This window comes from Esox lucius, chromosome 10 (genome assembly GCF_011004845.1).
Source record: "Esox lucius isolate fEsoLuc1 chromosome 10, fEsoLuc1.pri, whole genome shotgun sequence".
NCBI classification, from domain to species: Eukaryota; Metazoa; Chordata; class Actinopteri; order Esociformes; family Esocidae; genus Esox; species Esox lucius.
The window spans coordinates 5,641,037-5,659,063 of NC_047578.1; the positions used below are offsets into that span (position 1 = coordinate 5,641,037).

Sequence of the window (18,027 nt, forward strand, 5' to 3'; positions counted from 1 at the left end):
GTGGGCATGGAGTTCACCAGAGCTTCACAAGTTGCCACTGGAGTCCTCTTCCAATCCTCCTTGACGACATCACAGAGCTGGTGGATGTTAGAGACTTGACGCTCCTCCACCTTCCATTTGAGGATGCCCCACAGATGCTCAATAGGGTTTAGGTCTGGAGACTTGCTTGGCCAGTCCATCACCTTTACCCTCAGCTTCTTTAGCAAGGCAGTGGTCGTCTTGGAGGTGTGTTTGGGGTCGTTATCATGTTGGAATACTGCCCTGCGGCCCAGTCTCCGAAGGGAGGGGATCATGCTCTGCTTCAGTATGTCACAGTACATATTGGCATTCATGGTTCTCTCAATGAACTGTAGCTCCCCAGTGCCGGCAGCACTCATGCAGTCCCAGACCATGACACTCCCACCATCATGCTTGACTGTAGGTAAGACACACTTGTCTTTGCACTCCTCACCTGGTTGCCACCACACACGCTTGACACCATCTGAACCAAATACGTTTATCTTGGTTCCAGTAATCCATGTCCTTAGTCTGCTTGTCTTCAGCAAACTGTTTGCAGGCTTTTTTGTGCATCATCATTAGAAGAGGCTTCCTTCTGGGACGACAGTCATGCAGACCAATTTGATGCAGTGTGCGGCGTATGGTCTGAACACTGACAGGCTGACCCCCCACCCCTTCAACCTCTGCAGCAATGCTGGTAGCACTCATACGTCTATTTCCCAAAGACAACCTCTGGATATGACGCTGAGCATGTGCACTCAACTTCTTTGGTCGACCATGGCAAGGCCTGTTCTGAGTGGAACCTGTCCTGGTAAACCGCTGTATGGTCTTGGGCACTGTGCTGCAGCTCTTCTTATAGCCTAGTCCATCTTTATGTTGAGCAACAATTCTTTTTTTCAGATCCTCAGCCAGTTCTTTGCCAATAGGTGCCATGTTGAACTTCCAGTGACCAGTATGAGGGAGTGTCAGAGCGATAACACCAAATTTAACACACCTGCTCCCCATTCACACCTGAGACCTAGTAACACAAACGAGTCACATGACACCGGGGAGGGAAAATGGCTAATTGGGCCCAATTTGGACATTTTCACTTAGGGGTGTACTCACTTTTTTGTTGCCAGCGGTTTAAACATTTAATGGCTATGTGTTGAGTTATTTTGAGGGGACAGCAAATTTACACTGTTATACAAGCTGTACACTCACTACGTTACATTGTAGCAAAGTGTAATTTCTTCAGTGTTGTCACATGAAAAGATATACTCAAATATTTACAAAAATGTGAGGGGTGTACTAACTTCTGTTAGATACTGCAAGCATTGCTTATTTTTGTCAATAATAATCCTAAGTAAAACGTTAAAGTAATGTTATCCTGTTTGTTTTATCTTCAAAGCACATACATCAAACACTGGCATTTCCCATTATTCCATTCTCCATACCATAAATAAATCCCAGGACACTACACGGTAATTTAACAGGCATATGTACTGTATCTCTATACTGTGCTGTGGGCTGTCTGACCTGTAGGTATTTTTAAGTACTTACCTTTCAAACATGCTCTCCAAAAACATTTTATTTTAGGTAGCTGCGCTTTTAAATTGTTCATGTTCGTTCCCTTTTTCTGTATAGCCTATGACTCATGCACCCCGGTGATAGAATTATTGACAGACGGTGGTGAATCCATTCCTGTCATCCACTTTCCGAGATAAAGAGACAGAGAGAGGAAGAGTGAGTTCTGTTCCTTCTGTTCCAACCATATCTGATTGGTTTTAACACCAGCTGCTATGTGAGATGGCGAAATGTTGAGCTCACGCCGTCGCACTGTTCCCTCGGTGCCCCAGCTCTGCCCTGCAGTCTTCCTCAATTACTCATTCATGATGCTCCTCTGTTTGATATTTCATGGGGTGCCTGCGTGGGCCTCCTTTGTGTGTGGTGTCATCTGCCTAGCCAGGCTCTCTGGGGCGAGAAGAGGTTACCACCTTGTGTTTAGAGATGCGCTCCCGCCTCTCCTCAAAACTGCAACACTGAATGAAACCATCTTGCGCTTGTTGAAGAAGGTTAAATAGTCTTAAGCTGTTGTGATATGTACCATTTATGCTTTCTGACAAACCTGTGATTTTCCAAGTTGTGGAGTAAAAGACCTGTGGTCTATCAGTAGGTCAGATTCAAGATATCTATTTGCAACTTTTCTGAACGTTTCAGTCTGCTGAATGCAACCCTGAAGTCAAGCTGTTGGCTCTCACACGGAATGACACGCTTTCAGAAGAACTAGCTGGAACCCTTCACATTCTGACAGGCGCTAATGCCACCGAGACGTCAATCTGCCTACGCTACAGATCAGTAGAATAATAGAATAGTAGCCTGAACACCACTTTCTTCACACATCTTTTACCATTGTGAACAATATTATACTAGGCGGAATGGTAATAATGTTGTCAGTGATAGGCGTGGTTAAGCAATCTCTGTATACTTTGGGAATTCTTTTTTGCATAGGCCTAATAGCTTTTTACATTTTTTGAAATGTCTAATGTTTAGGTATATTTTACTTCTTTTCTTTTCTGGTTTTAGGTGATTAACCTTCAAATTACATTTGATATTTTATTAGAGAAAAAAATCACTCCAAACCAGAATGTTATTTGCTATTATGTCACTTCACTCAGTTCTCAACGATTTTCCCACTGTATTTACAAAAACAAAAATATGAATTAATGAGACAGCGGAATCAAAATATCAGGAAACCATTGCTGTAAACTTTAAAAAACATGAATAACCTTCTCCAGGAAAATACGTATAGCCTATCCTTTAGTAGGCCTATAGTAGCGATGTGCATAGAGGCCGCAATCCTTTCATAGTAACCCAAATCCAATGTCTCCTTTGATCATGTAAATCAGATTTCTTAATTACTCGCTACAGCACAATTCCTTCGAGAAGCTAAGGCTCTTTGGTTGTCAGTGAGGGGAGAAATCATGGGAGGATTGAGTGTGAGACATAACCTACACACCCTATTTCTCCTCTCAGTGCTCGTCACCTTGCTTTGCGTAATCCCCAATACCCACTGAGCTCCGTAGCTGTGTGAGCGGCTGCTACAGCTGAATCGAGCGGAATACGTTAGAGGACACATTTTCATTTCAGGAGGCTTGTCAGGAGACGCAATAAAGATGTGTTATACTTCGCAGTACTCGGGACAGGAGCCTTGAACTTCCCTTCGAATCCGTTTTGGTGAATGTAGAGGCAGTGGAGAAGATTGACGTAGCGTGCGGTTATACTGCACGTTGCGGACTTGGAGAGTGAACCAAACAACTGATGTATCAAACGTAATCACTGCACGCAGATGCACTCAACGTTTGAGAAAAAACGGCTCCAGCGTTGTGACATTGTTACATCATTTGATCTCTTCTCTGAATAGAACCCTCTGATCTCACATAATTGTGGTTTCCGGGGGAACGAGGAAACAAGTATTTGAAGCATGCAACATTTTAGCATTTCAAGAGATCATAGCGCAGACCTGTAGACAGGGAAAATCCAGTTGATTTAGTCATGAAGAAGATTAAAGGTACTTATAGCCAAGCAATAAATCTGCTAGTTGAGAGGTATTTTATGTTAACGTTTGTGGGTAGAATTGACAAATACTGATAATATCAAATTAATATCTCAGCTAATGTTATCTTGCTTCACCTGTTTCTAAATATACACGCACCATGCTCTCAAATGCAGAAAAACTCACATCTCTCAATATGTTTGTAAAATATTTTAACCCCACTGTATTATTTAGCAGTATGTTTCAGCAACGTGTCTGCATTCTTGTCTTTCTGACCAGAATTCGATATCTCCAGTTATAATACAAATGGACATTATAGGAAGCTTGGATCGCCAAAAATGGATCCTGATGACAACATTAGGGAGGCAGACAAAGGTACATGTACTTCTTGCTTTCATTGTAGCCCCAAAGCTGGAGCATATAAATAGTAGCTACGTTAGTTATTATAAGATATACCGTTGTGAAAGAGTCCATAAAACAAGTTGCCAAGGTTCCAATACTTCTGTTGCCTCTTGCAGAAGAGAACGACACACTAGAAATTGATCCCATTTCAACTAGTTCGTCAAAACGTTGCTCCTTGATACACTGTCCAGATTTTTTTCACTCCGATCCTAATTTAGCGCACCTGATTACAAAAATAATAACTGAACGAGGTTGCATATACGTGGGGTTACAGGGAAGAGAACCAGGACAGTAGCGCTCCAGGAAGACGGTTGGAGACCCATGGAAGTGATTACCGTAGACCGGTGCGGGGTTGGAGTCTGTGTTTTCAGTTGAGTGGAGAAATGCTAAACTTCATGCTAATTTCCAGCGAGCGGGCAGTGACGGAGTTCGGCGACCAATGGAAGAGGACTCCAATGGCATTATTTATGATGCTTCTTTGGCTTCATAGAGATATAATTCAAAAATGTTTATGCGTGGAATGTTTCAGAGATCGTTGGGATCACGGGTGAGTGATACATGCATAACGTAAAACGAAGTAACTGCTATTTGAACATTGACAAATTTACTTTGCATCGTTGTAATGCGTTTTTAGTAGTGGAGTCGCACAAATACTAAATACTTAATAATATATGCAGAGACAGATGTTTTCCCTATACTGGTTGACTGGTTGTCGCTGGCATGAATTAGGAAGATGCGGGCTGTGTGCATGCTAGGTTCGGCTCAGCGACAGCTTGCCAGAGACTGAGCGCCTTGCGAGTTGAGCGAGCGGACGGCGTGATATGAGGACATTTCTGACGGGCAGCTGATTCGATTAAACTTTATTGTAATTGAACAGTACAACGAAATTCACTTAGCATTTAACCAGCATTTAACCAAACCCCGACTTCTCAGACCTCCTGTTCAGTTCTGACACCGCCAGGCCCGGCTGCAGAGCACCGGAGCGCCATTACATCGCGGTCGGTGGCAGCTACTCCCTGAACCCGGAATCCGGGCCCCTCGCAGAGTTCAACTTGACCGGCACCGACCCACTGTTGCCGCGGACTCTGCTCAGACCCCAGATCTCCGGCTTCCGGGGTTCGCCGCGCAGCGAGGCGGACCCTGTCTTCATCGGCGCGGTTACGGCCACGGAACTCGTCGGTGGGCAGATGAGGTACAGGTGCTCCGGCTGCCTGCGGTTCTACGACAACATGGGGGCTCTGCTGGCCCACATCGACCACGGCCGGAGGGAGGGATTCAGCTGCAGGCTGTTCTACCGGAAGCTGAAGAGCATGCGAGAGCACAGGTCTGTTGTCTCGTTGAACTGCCCTAAGCTCTCCAGCTCAATGTCCGCCTCACAGGCCTCGGCACCCCGGCCCGTGGACTGTAATGGAAGGGAGGGCACCCGAGACAAGAAGGATGCCATGATCCATGTGTGGCTGCAGAACACGGAAATGACCATGTCGCTTTACTGAATAAGAGGTGGTTGGAGAATTTGTTCAGGTGTTGTTCCAGGGTTGTCTAAGCCTCTATTTTATTTGTTTACTCCTCCCAAAGATTTGAATAAATGAATATGCAACCATAATGTATGTTTCTTCTTTTCTATGTGTTGTACTCAGGATATAAGAAATGAAAGCTACGGGAACTTTATTCGGTCACTTACAGTTTCCCTCTGAAACAATGAAGTAGCTAAGATCTCACGTAATTTGGTTCATGCCGAAACCACCCACGGAAGATTTAGAGATGAAAATAGGTTTTCATTCAATACCGTACAGATCTCCTCGCATTCTTGTTCTCCATGTAGAAGGCACTATGTGATGTCGATTTCCCATTGGTATTTATTCTGAGAAGCATCTCCATGGTGATAAAAAGACAAGAACAGTTAGAGCACATATCCCACCTATTGGGCAAACTTTGGAGTCGGCAGCTCTTCTTTTACCCCAAAACGAATGGACATGGCAGAGCCTTTCAATTGAAGTATGTTTGCTTGTCAGTGTAGATGACACAGTGACGAGCCTATGTAGTAGATTTCCATTTCAGGAAGATAACTAGGAGACGCTCAAATAAGATTACTCTGTTAGCGTTACAAGCAGTGCCGCATGATTTTATTCACACCTCTGACAAATGTGAGTATTCAAAACAAGAATATTAAACTTTTAAATCTCTCACATCTTCAAACTCATGGACGCTATGAGCCAATGAACTACTGTAGCTGGAATTGTTTTTCATTTTGAACAGTGCACCCAATGAGGTCGAACTGAACCATTCTTCTTAGCTAAGAAAGACTCACGTTATTAGGCTAACTGTAAATGATGACCTGACTGTGAATTATTTTGAACTTGATATAACATTTTCTATACTGGTCTTCATTTCAACTTCCTCATCTACTTTTACACAACATCCCTGTTTTTTTTAACTAAGAAATATGTGCAAATGTCAAGCCGGAATTGCCAAAAGGACAGGCCTTCAGATAATTCAGGGAGACCTTCACGAGAGGTCGTGGCCCACTAACTAGATTTCACTCTATACCTAATAAATCCAATGATCCATTTTACTGAGCTTAACACACATTTTTCACACAAAACGAGCAGAGTGGCGGAGGTGCAGCTGAGCCCTCCCAGGTATGGGTCCACATTGGGCCTGGCTAGAGGGGGCCGGAATGGAACAACGGGTCTGGAGCAGAGGCCCACTCTTGGAGTTGGGAGAGGCAAGGACAAGAGAATGCCTAGACAGATTTTAACTCTGGACTCGGTGGAGATAATAAGAAAGAACACAGCTGTTTACAAGTGGCTGACTGAGATTGAATATCACCCCACTCTGTCACCAGAGACTGCATAAATACATCAATATTTTTTTTCCCGCTGAATGAGAAAGACTTTTGGCCTTGGATTTCTCAGTCTAGAAGTAAAGCCTAATTGTCCTTGGAGGATTGGATGATACAGATTTTTTAGGAGCAGTGCAATGGTCTCTTTTTGCGCTTGTGTGATTTAAAATTCCATAACTGCTCAAATTAGTTCAGTTGTGCAGGTATTTTTCTTCCCACACGTTCTGAGCATGTAACCGCCTGGGTCTCAGACCCAGACCAGTATGTTAATTTCCCCCCCGATCTGTTACTCATTCTGATAGATTGAGAGTATGAGTTGCTTAATTGAGCGACATTAAGTTGTTCAGGTTTTATAGGATTTGTTAAGAAATGTATGTGCCTACTGTAGAATTCATTATTCTAGTCTATTAATATTAACAAGGAAAAGGAACTGTGGAATCAACCAAGCTCAAACACGTGCCGCTGAGTGGAGTGGTTACAGCTAATGTTCCTTTAAAGATTTATCCATTTACAAACATCCATATACATGATTATGAGCTCTAATGCTCACATATACGCGATTATGAGCTCTAATGCTCATTTCCAAAACAGTGCCAAGACACTGGGGATGATATCTTACTTTTTACTGGGCGTTGAAAGGCAATGTTGCTATCATGTTTCATGGTCAGATTACCCACATCATGCTCTGGTCACCTAGAAAAATCTGCTGCACCAAGCCTGCATCTGAGCCTGCACAGCATCCTGGGAAATGGAGCATGTGGCACCGCGGAGACATCCCCTGGGTTCCTGTGGTCACGGACCATATCCGAGGGTCGCTTCCTGTCAGAGGGAGAGAGAAGGAGAGAGGAAGAAGGGTAGAGAGACTAACATAGATTCAGGGAAACGGAAACAGATTTAGGCAAATGGAAACAGCGAGGGACACAGAAGGACACAAAGAGCACCTCCCTCGTGCAGTAGGTGGTGGATTTTGATGAGGCTGCCATGGGCAGGGGGCCACCGGCACCAAGCCAGTAGCTATGGCATTGACCTTTTCTAAGGGTAGTGATCGATAGGGCTCATCGCTGGGGGGCCGCTGGAACATTCTCAGCCGAAGGTGTGATGGCGAGGGGGTAGGGGGGGGTGGGGGTGGTATCAGGAAGAATGCAGGAAGCTCACACAGTCGGTCAGAGACGAGGGAGCGTTAATTGCCTGTGGGTGCTGAGGAGGTTTCCCCGCTGGCCTCGTCAAGGTGGTTTGACCCGGGGCATCGGGGGGGGGGGGGGGGGGGGGGGGGGGGTTGGTTGATATGAGGGCTCGAAGGCCTACCTTGAGTATTACGCGGTGAAATGCTAACATAACACAATTACGGTGAGCTCATCTTCTCTATACGTTTCTTAACGGTTCTCAGGGTTGTCTAGACAGTTGGATCGGGTCTGATGGAAAAAAAATGTGCTTCAGGCATTCTCATGCTTATTGTGACGGGGTTATAGGGAAAGAGCAGCGTGCCGAAATCAAACCCTTTGCTGCCACAGTGGTTGTGTGCTGGAGGCAGGGACTTAAATCACTGGACCCACCTAGGTTACCTGCCGATTGTGCTAATCGTGCTAACCGTTTTAACGTCCAATCCAAAAGCATAAGTGCCCCAATCACAATTGTGTTATTTTATGCCAGAGAGATAGAGTGCCCCCTGCTGGCACCGCGACACCTATTTTATCAGCATCTGGTCAACCATCCGGAAACTGACCAGGAATGACCTTGCTTAGCATCGGCCCGGTGAACCAGCGGTTGGGTAGAGTGTGGCATATTGCTGGCTGTGCCTTCCAATGTCCTCTAAGTCTGTCCGTTTTATCATTCGGATGTGCTTCTGCCAGCTGTTTAGGCTATAACAATATGTCAAGGTAATAGCTCAATGAAACATCCAAAGTAAAGCATAGCAACATGAACCAACGTCTGTGAAACCGATTTTGGCGCCAAATGAGGCGATAACGGCTGAATGTCCAACGTTGTCACACACAGAGGTTTATTTATAGCCTGCCATATAACACTATCTATCTTCTAAAAATACTCCTGTACCCACGATGCAAAGTAAACTGTCACTTGTTATCATGTCACATGATGTAATGCCGTGTTGAAAGAAACTTCAAAGCTCAAAGCACTCAGTGGGTATTGCTTTGGAAATTATACATGCAGAGCCAGCTTAGAAGAACATTTTACTTGGGATATTTGAGAAACTGGCAGCTGTTATATATTCTTCTTTCATCAGCCTGAAAAGCCATTATCGTGTTCCAAAGACCTGTACTTGTTTTTTTTTTTTTTTTAAGAGAACAGATTAATTAACAAATCTGGAAATGGATGCACCTTGCACCAGTTTTCCTTACCCCTCGACTGAATTAACATCTTTAATGGATTGAATTATGAACTGCTCCATTGTCAGTGAACTGACTTATGTTCGCCAGACAGGTCTTATTCACCACCACCAGACAGATGTGATATAATGTGTTGTTTTCTGTTGGATCACATCTATTTCTCTTTTAGCAACAGTAATCTTATTGTGGCTTCACTCCTCAAGTTTTTCTCTTGCTTAGTTTTTCTTCTTACGATTTCACTTGCTCCACCGCTCTTTCTGTACCTGTCTGTCCAACTTGATAAGTCTTGCAGAGAGTTTGTGTATGTACCTAAGTGTGTGTGTGTGTATTTGAGAGAGATAGAGAAAGAGGGACATGAAACAAAGAGAGAGAGAGATAGGAAAGAGAAACAGAGCAACAGAGAGAGAGAGAGAGAGAGCGGTAGAAGAGAATGGGTGAAAAATCTCCATACCAGTGCCACAAAATGGCGGCTAGGGGTCTTAGCTGTGGGTCTCCTAATGAAGAGTGTGTTTCATCATTTGACCCGGTCAGAGGGTACTGTGGAGGACAATGTGTGTGTGAGTCACGTTATGACAGTGGATCTGTAGATTAGTGGATCACCTCGTGTAGGAGAAGAGACTGTTTTGACTTGTTGTTAGAGTGCAGAGATTCGATGGGGCCTCATTGGCCACTGTGTTAGCACTGCTTTAGTAGCACATGACAGGCGCCCCCGCAGAACGCATCCCAATAGTTTCTTGCTTGGTAATGGATCCCAAGACAGCCCATCAAACACGTACGGACAACTGGTTCTGTTAAGCCATTTGCCTCCACAAATACTGTGTTGAATGTTACTTCCCCCATTTTCACATTAGCGTTGTCTCGCGGCACGCCTTTTCTGGCCCGCCGAAAATTGAGTTCACTTGTGAGAGTTGTTTTTTTTTTTTGCCCACCGCTGTGGCACTCTCTTCCCAAGCCTTTGAGCAGAAACGGTGTTTCTTTTAATGGAACATGATAGGCTCATCCCGGGCTCTCGTCATGTGACCCACACGTCATGCCTGAATGTGGGTATCTAAGAGCCTTTGTGTGTATGTGTCACAGTGAGGCTTTGTGGTGGTCCTAGCCAGCAGTCGGCGTAGGTCGCTATTCCGTCGGCACATAAGGATACCAAATTAGCGTAGCGTTTGATCGGTGCTGTACATTAGGCCGCATATCTCGGCCCCCCCCGGTGTGGCTTTCACGACGTCCAGGTGGCCCCACGGGTTAGCTAGGCCCTGGGTGTGTACGTAAGGCTGACCACGTTGAACCTTGGTTAGCGGTGATCAATGGAAAACGTCGTTAGCCCGCACACCTGAAGCCCAGGCATTGCTTAGGGAAGCTAACGTGAGTCTTGGGGTGTCAGGCAACGCTAGTCATCTTGCCGTGGGGGGTGGTGGGGGGGTTACATTATGAACGCATTGGTGTCATTGATGGATGAATAAGAAATGGTACACTATTCCCTGCATTGTGCTCTGCTTTTCACCAGAGATGTATGGGAGAGAAGGATGCCATTTGGGACACTGTGTGAGTGCATGCGGACGTGACTCCCGACCCCTCAGACGGACGTCTGGGCGAGAGGAAGCTCGTTAGGCCTCCCCGCTAGAAGACAGCATCTCTAAGCCGTCCCATTTGAGATCGATGCGGCTGATCGCCTTGAGTGGAAGAGAACATTTAAATCCACCATTAGTCTAGTCCAGGATGGGCAGGAAAAAACCCATAATGAGAGACACTGGGAGCCTCGCGGCATTTCCCTGTTCCTGTCTCACCCTCTCCCTCTCTATCAGTGTCTGTCTCCCTGTTCCTGTCTCACCCTCTCCCTCTCTATCACAGTCTGTCTCCCTGTTCCTGTCTCACCATCTCCCTCTCTATCACCATCTGTCTCACCCTCTCTCTCTCTATCACGGTCTGTCTCACCCTCTCCCTCTCTATCAGTGTCTGTCTCCCTGTTCCTATCTCACCCTCTCCCTCTCTATCACTGTTTTTCTCCCTGTTCCTGTCTCACCCTCTCCCTCTCTATCAGTGTCTGTCTCCCTGTTCCTGTCTCACCCTCTCCCTCTCTATCAGTGTCTGTCTCCCTGTTCCTGTCTCACCCTCTCCCTCTCTATCATAGTCTGTCTCACTCTCTACCTCTCTATCAGTGTCTCTCTCCTTGTTCCTGTCTCACCCTGTCCCTCTCTATCACCGTCTGTCTCACCCTCTCCCTCTCTATCACTGTTTTTCTCCCTGTTCCTGTCTCACCCTCTCCCTCTCTATCACAGTCTGTCTCACCCTCTCCCTCTCTATCAGTGTCACTCTCTGTCTCCCCCTCTGTCTTTCTGTATCACTCTCTGTCTCCCCCTCTGTCTTTCTCTATCACTCTCTGTCTCCCCCTCTGTCTTTCTCTATCACTCTCTGTCTCCCCCTCTGTCTTTCTCTATCACTCTCTGTCTCCCCCTCTGTCTTTTTCTATCACTCTCTGTCTCCCCTCTGTCTTTCTCTATCACTCTCTGTCTCCCCCTCTGTCTTTCTCTCTCACTCTCTGTCTCCCCCTCTGTCTTTCTCTATCACTCTCTGTCTACCCCTCTGTCTTTTTCTATCACTCTCTGTCTCCCCAACTGTCTTTCTCTATCACTCTCTGTCTCCCCCTCTGTCTTTCTCTATCACTCTCTGTCTCCCCCTCTGTCTTTCTCTATCAGTCTCTGTCTCCCTCTCGCTCACCTTCTCTGTCCCTCATTCCTTTGCCTTCTCGCTCTCTGCTGCTATCACTTAGCCTTCCTCTCTCTCTCACCCTCTCTCTCCCCCCTCCTTCCCTTTCTCATCCTTTCTCCCTCCCTCGCTCTTTCTCACTTCTCATCCTTTCCATGGGCCCGACAGACCCACACCACATATACACAAACACACACACACACATAAATCATTGACTGGCTCTTAACCTTTCAGGCGCAAACTCTTATTTGCCTCAGATGGATTGGGTTTCCTCCATAATGAATGGTGCTGGACTGGAGTCCTGGAGTGCCAGCCCCCCTCTGAAAGGGAGATCAGTGAGGCACATGTGCTGTCCGGCAAGGCCTCCATCCCTCCCTGCTAAGCTGGCTGGCTGGCTGGATGAATGGATGGCTGGATGGATGAATGGATGGCTGGATGAATGGATGGCTGGCTGGATGGATGGCTCTCATTAGTGGAGAGAGACAGAGGGCGTGTCCCAAACCACATCCTATAACCTATCGAATGGCTGATGGTCAAAAGCAGTGCACTTGGTAACAAGGTGCTGTTTGGGACTTGGATGACCGGGTGTTCTGATGGAGGAGGAAAATCCCTGCTGGGGCTGAAGTCTTGTCAATGTAGGGTGGCTATGTAGAGGCTGCTCCCTCTGCTCCTGTCAAGAAGGACATGGGAAGGAGGGTCAGATTGTTTACCGTGATTGGAGGTATGAACTATGCTGTCGAAAAGGTGATGGGGAATTAAACAGATTCCGATAGAGTTTGCACGCATGTACCTGTGTGTGTGTGTGTGTGTGTGTGTGCACGTGTGTGTGCGCAATTACTGCAGACTTGATTTGCAGCTGTGGCCGTTCTATTCCAGTAGAAACCTGCTTTCTTGTAGAGCTCTCACAGTTGTCCTTTCTTGTAGAGCTCTCACAGTGGTCCTTTCTTGTAGAGCTCTCACAGTGCTCCTTTCTGGTAGAGCTCTCACAGTGGTCCTTTCTGGTAAAGCTCTCACAGTGCTCCTTTCTGCTAGAGCTCTCACAGTGGTCCTTTCTGGTAAAGCTCTCACAGTGGTCCTTTCTGGTAGAGCTCTCACAATGGTCCTTTCTGGTAGAGCTCTCACAGTGGTCCTTTCTAGTAGAGCTCTCACAGTGGTCCTTCTGGTAGAGCTCTCACAGTGGTCCTTTCTAGTAGAGCTCTCACAGTGGTCCTTTCTGGTAGAGCTCTCACAGTGGTCCTTTCTGGTAGAGCTCTCACAGTGGTCCTTTCTGGTAGAGCTCTCACAGTGGTCCTTTCTGGTAGAGCTCTCACAGTGGTCCTTTCTGGTAGAGCTCTCACAGTGGTCCTTTCTGGTAGAGCTCTCACAGTGGTCCTTTCTAGTAGAGCTCTCACAGTGGTCCTTTCTGGTAGAGCTCTCACAGTGGTCCTTTCTGGTAGAGCTCTCACAGTGGTCCTTTCTGGTAGAGCTCTCACAGTGGGCCTTTTCCTTTGGCCGTTGTTCATTGCACCTCTTCACCACTATTGACTGGAACAAATGGCAAAAGTCCCTTAGACCTGACACTTTTAATACAACTCACTCAAAAATGAACTGTCCAAGCTCCCCAAGGCAACCCGCTGAATAGTCAAACTGGCAAGACCGGGAGTCAGTGCATGAGGTTAGTGTCCAGCCTTCTACAGTGTAGTTCCTCAGACTAGTAGAGAAGAGTGCACTGTAGTCCATAGGCTGCCTTCTGAAATGTAACCTTGGATACGCCATGTATGGACACTGACCCAGGAACCTGTGCTCATGTGACGTCATGGCAACTGAACAGGCAGGACACTCAGACTAGCAGCTTCATTGTCCGGCCTAATAACGAGTACAAAAGTGGCAAAGCAGCATCACGGAGTGGTATTGGCCCCGACCTAAGGATTTAATTCGTATTCTCCAGCGAATTCGGACGTTGTGTCATGTATCCACTGTTTCCCCACACCGATATGAATGGTTCTGGGAGAGCGTGGCGGCTGGGTCAGACCCGGACAGCCCTTGGTGGCTAGTGGAACGGAGCAGTAAATCATTCATCTGGTGTGGGAGCCAGCCATACCCCCCCCCCAACATCATATTCTAATGAACAGCCTTGTTCACAAGCGGTCACGCCACAGCAGTCAACCGCACTGTTAGTACGGTCTTGCACCCTAAATGGTACCCAATTTCCTAACTACTTTTCAGCCAGTGCCCAGAGCTAGTGCGCTGCATGCAAAACAGGGCTGACCCATTGACATCCTGTTGTCCTGTAACCCCACCATCTCTAAAGCAGCACCGCCCAAATGCCTTCCTACAGACTGATGGACCTCTGGTTTTGTTTCGACCTGTTGACACTCTCTGGGAAGGACAGGATGAAAACCTGAGATCTTTGGCCCCTCCAAGATGGGAATGGGTCGGAGGGAACCACAGCTTCACTCCTCTTTTTATCAACATTGCCTGGCAGTGGAAATCATTTCCTGTTCACACAAGCACACACACACATGCACACTTACACACACACACCCAGACCCACAAACCAAAGCAGGCGCATACATACACACACAAACACCCACACACACACACACACACAACTTGTGGAACAGTCTGTGTTGACAGGCGTAGCTGTGTGACAAAGACCAACAACAGCTGCTACACAGTAAATGTTTCCTTCATCACCAATAAATGAAGAATAGCTTCCTTCTTTTCAATCTGCCAGGATGACAGTGTGCACAGCAGAGGTGACGCGTGACGCTGTGTAACGTCAATTTGGAACGGCACAAAAGGTGTCCCTGTTTTGATGACACTTCTAATGAGCAGCGTACAGCCAAAAGCAGAGGCCGTGACCTATTTTTTGCCATTTATTTTTAACCATTATTACCTGAGTGATCTGGTCTTAACCTTTGGCCAGAGATAAGGTGGGTAGGCAGAAGTGACATTAGCCTGGCCGGGGACTATTTATATTGGGTTACGGGAACGTGTCTCTGGATTGCCCGGCACGCCGTGTTGAAACAGACTACCATAGTAGGGAGGGTTTCCTGTATTACCTGATAGCGGTTTGCTTTACATTTTACCCAGGATTTGGAATTATATGAATCACACATTCATGTTCAGTAATCTCTTTTCTGCCTACAATGCCTGGGCACAATGTCTTAGATGTTATAAAATAAAAGTTTTAAAAATAAGGTCAGCTTGATGGATTGGAGCCATACTGGGTCTACCGTCTTGTGTGATTACTGCAGGACTTTAACTTTGATTCCAGATACTGGATGCTGAATTGCCATAATCCTACCCACTGTTTAAACCTCTGTCAGTCCTCTCCATCTGATACCTGAACCCTGAAAACCCCCAGTGAAGATATGATACAACTTTGACAACTACAACGTTACTATAACAAATCGACGGGACTATAATTCTGTCTCTCAAGACTTTTCCGCCCATAGCTTGAAATGGGTGATCTTTATGTGAAACAGCAGTAAACACACCCATTTCCAGTAAAGTACACAGCCTGTTTCACTAGATGCATTTCTGCTTCATTCCAGTGCATCCATTCATCTCCATTTCCATTGTATAGATTGCCCTGTTATTGTTTGTCTGGCTGGTATATACTGTGTAATGCATCTGTTGCCATTTCCCAGCCCTCTCTATAACGAGACGACTCATCTCTAGGGGTTTAATACGGTGCCCACTGACATCTCTTAATAAAGGAAATAAAGTGTGGTTGATAACAAAAACAAAATTTTCATCATGACGCTGTTTTTCTTTTTAGCGCTACTCTGCTACTCCGAGGGCAACCAAATGTGTCCTTCCCTCTCCTGTCTTTGGAACGATACGGGAGCAATCTGCAGTGTTTTCATGTTCCAGAGCTCATAAAACATGCATTTTCCCTGCGACGCCTGCAAAGCCGCTGCAGTCAGAATCACTCTGAGGACTTCTTGGTATGCATGGGATTCCTGGGACTGTGACTCCTGACTCGGAAAACAATTATTCAAACATCTTCTCCGACGTGCAGCCTGGGCGTGTCCAGGAACAAGAGGAATAGGAGACTCATTGATTCATAATAAAATGACAGCGGTTAAACAGTCACGCAACTACTGTTCTGTGTGGTATCCTGGTAGTACCATTACAGTAATATACTATTGCAGTGTGGGGTATTTTACTAGTAGTATTACAGTAATATACAGCTGCAATGTGTGGTATTCTGGTAGAAGTTTTACAGTAATATATTACTGCAGTGTATGTTATTCTAGTAGTAGTATTACAGTAATATACTACTGCAGAGTGTGGTATTCTAATAATTGTATTACAGTAATATCCTACTGCAGTGTATGGTATTCTAATAATAGTATTACAGTAACATTCTACTGCAGTGAGTGGTATTCTAATAATAGTATTACAGTAATAGACAACTGCAGTGTGTTGTATTCTAGTAGTAGTATTGCAGTAATATACTACTGCAGGGTGTGTTATTCTAATAATAGTATTACAGTAACATTCTACTGCAGGGTGTAGTATTCTAATAATTGTATTACAGTAATATGTAAGATATTTGACTGAAATAAGTAATATAAACTGTATTATCTCCAAATACTCTACCTTTTTTGATATTGTAGCATGATGAAAAAATATATCTCTTTGATCAGAATTTCTTGGGAGAAAGCAGAAAGCAGTAACGAGAAAACAAAAGTGAGTGTTTGGCTGGCCCGGTCAGTCTGACCCCTCTGCAAAATAGTTATTTTTATGAATATTTCTGATGAAATGTGGGCTTATAAATTACATTTAGTATTTAATTTAACACCTAAATTAGTTTTTAGCACACCACCTATGAAAATGCAACATCTCCACCAGCGAGAATTATGGGAAATATTCTCTGCTCTGCCAGCCCAAATCTTTCCATTCTGTGCCCACTCACTTATACCCAACCGAAATAAGTTTCTAATGGATGGAATTTATTCCCTGGGTATCTTTCTGGGTCAGTGCCACTAATTTCTTATTTTGAATGTTATTTCTTTTATGTTTTAGCAACTGCCCAGTTTTTCCAGATGTTTATGGAATAATGAGCTATGTATACTTTCATGTACTTCCAATATGAGATCAGTTAGCTTCCTTCTAATTATTTGCAGTTCGTTCAGAATGTAGTCAAACCACTAGAGGAGACATTTTGTTGTGGTTTTCATTTCAAGTAATTTATGTTCTATTTAAGCTTAAGTATAGGAAAAACCCCCAAAATGATTTAGGTATACAGTACAAGTCAAAGGTACTGAGTGTGTCCAAACTTTTGACTGGTACTGTACATTAAAATCAAATATTAAAACTATTTTTTTTTATTGTGCAGTAACAAGAATTTGGGACTTTTTACAATATACAATCTCTTGAAACAGAGGCGTGATATACTGTGTCTTTTTTAACTGTCCCAAGGGGCAACAAGCTAGGTTCAATTAGGCCTAGAATACACCTCAGCTGAAAACACATTTGACTGAAAGTACTGGGCAGTTCAAAAGATCCGTGACTCTGAAGCTTGGCAATTCAAAAACATGCCATCCTGTCTAGGCAATAATGTAACCGTTAACTTGAGTAAAATAAGATATTCTGTCTTGCTTGTCTCTTTATCTCCCACACACCCTTGTCTCAATGCCTTCACCGATAAACGCCTGAAATTCTTTTGCTTATTTTCGGCCCTGTATTGTTATCTAAATCCAAGCTCTACTGTGTGCATTTTGTGTCAGAAACGATGTGATTTAGCGTGGCAGAATACCGTTCAATGAAAAGAATGAAAGGGAAGATGATTAACTGTCAGGGCAGTTCAGTAATCAGCAGATCCTCAAACAGAGAGCCGGCGCAGTGGAGAGAGCCGGGCGGCTGATTGTGAACTGCGCCCATCTGAAATATTTAAAAAAAACACGCCTCATCCATGTTGGGATACCTGACATTTAACATTCAGTGTGTGTTTGGCGGTGCGTTGTCAGAGTGCCGGTTGAGGGATGTCCTCAGGCCATCCCACGAATCTCCATTAAACAGGGATGTGTCAGCCTGAGTGTGTACGCGACGTACTGTACAGTATCCGAACATATCCAGGTGACAGCCAATCAGGTGGGAAAGGTAGTCCCCGCGGATCACACCTACGCCAGCAAGCTGCTTAATAAGCATCAGACCCTCGCATTGTGCCGGGATCGGTTATCAGTACTTGCAGAGCTGATATTCGGGAGTCT

General features: G+C 45.2%; 1 protein-coding gene across 2 annotated transcripts; it reads left to right on the top strand.

The window, feature by feature from the left end:
* Window positions 1-3,017: 3,017 nt before the first annotated feature.
* On the top strand, window positions 3,018-5,526 carry spata46 (spermatogenesis associated 46). 2 transcript variants are annotated; one of them, XM_010891532.4, is made up of 3 exons: window positions 3,018-3,547; window positions 3,812-3,907; window positions 4,868-5,526. In XM_010891532.4, exons 1-3 carry the CDS (start codon window positions 3,532-3,534, stop codon window positions 5,425-5,427), a joined length of 672 nt encoding a protein of 223 aa, XP_010889834.2. In that variant the 5' UTR covers window positions 3,018-3,531; the 3' UTR covers window positions 5,428-5,526. The 2 variants fall into 2 exon arrangements, 1 of the variants encoding a protein (XP_010889834.2); XR_828924.4 differs by lacking the exons at window positions 3,018-3,547; window positions 3,812-3,907 and adding an exon at window positions 3,926-4,481.
* The last annotated feature ends 12,501 nt before the right edge of the window (window positions 5,527-18,027 follow it).

Bases quoted from the DNA above. Each gene is read 5' to 3' on its own strand.
- spata46 (XM_010891532.4), top strand. The intron at 3,908-4,867 runs GTACATGTACTT...CCGACTTCTCAG, and splicing joins CATTAGGGAGGCAGACAAAG to ACCTCCTGTTCAGTTCTGAC.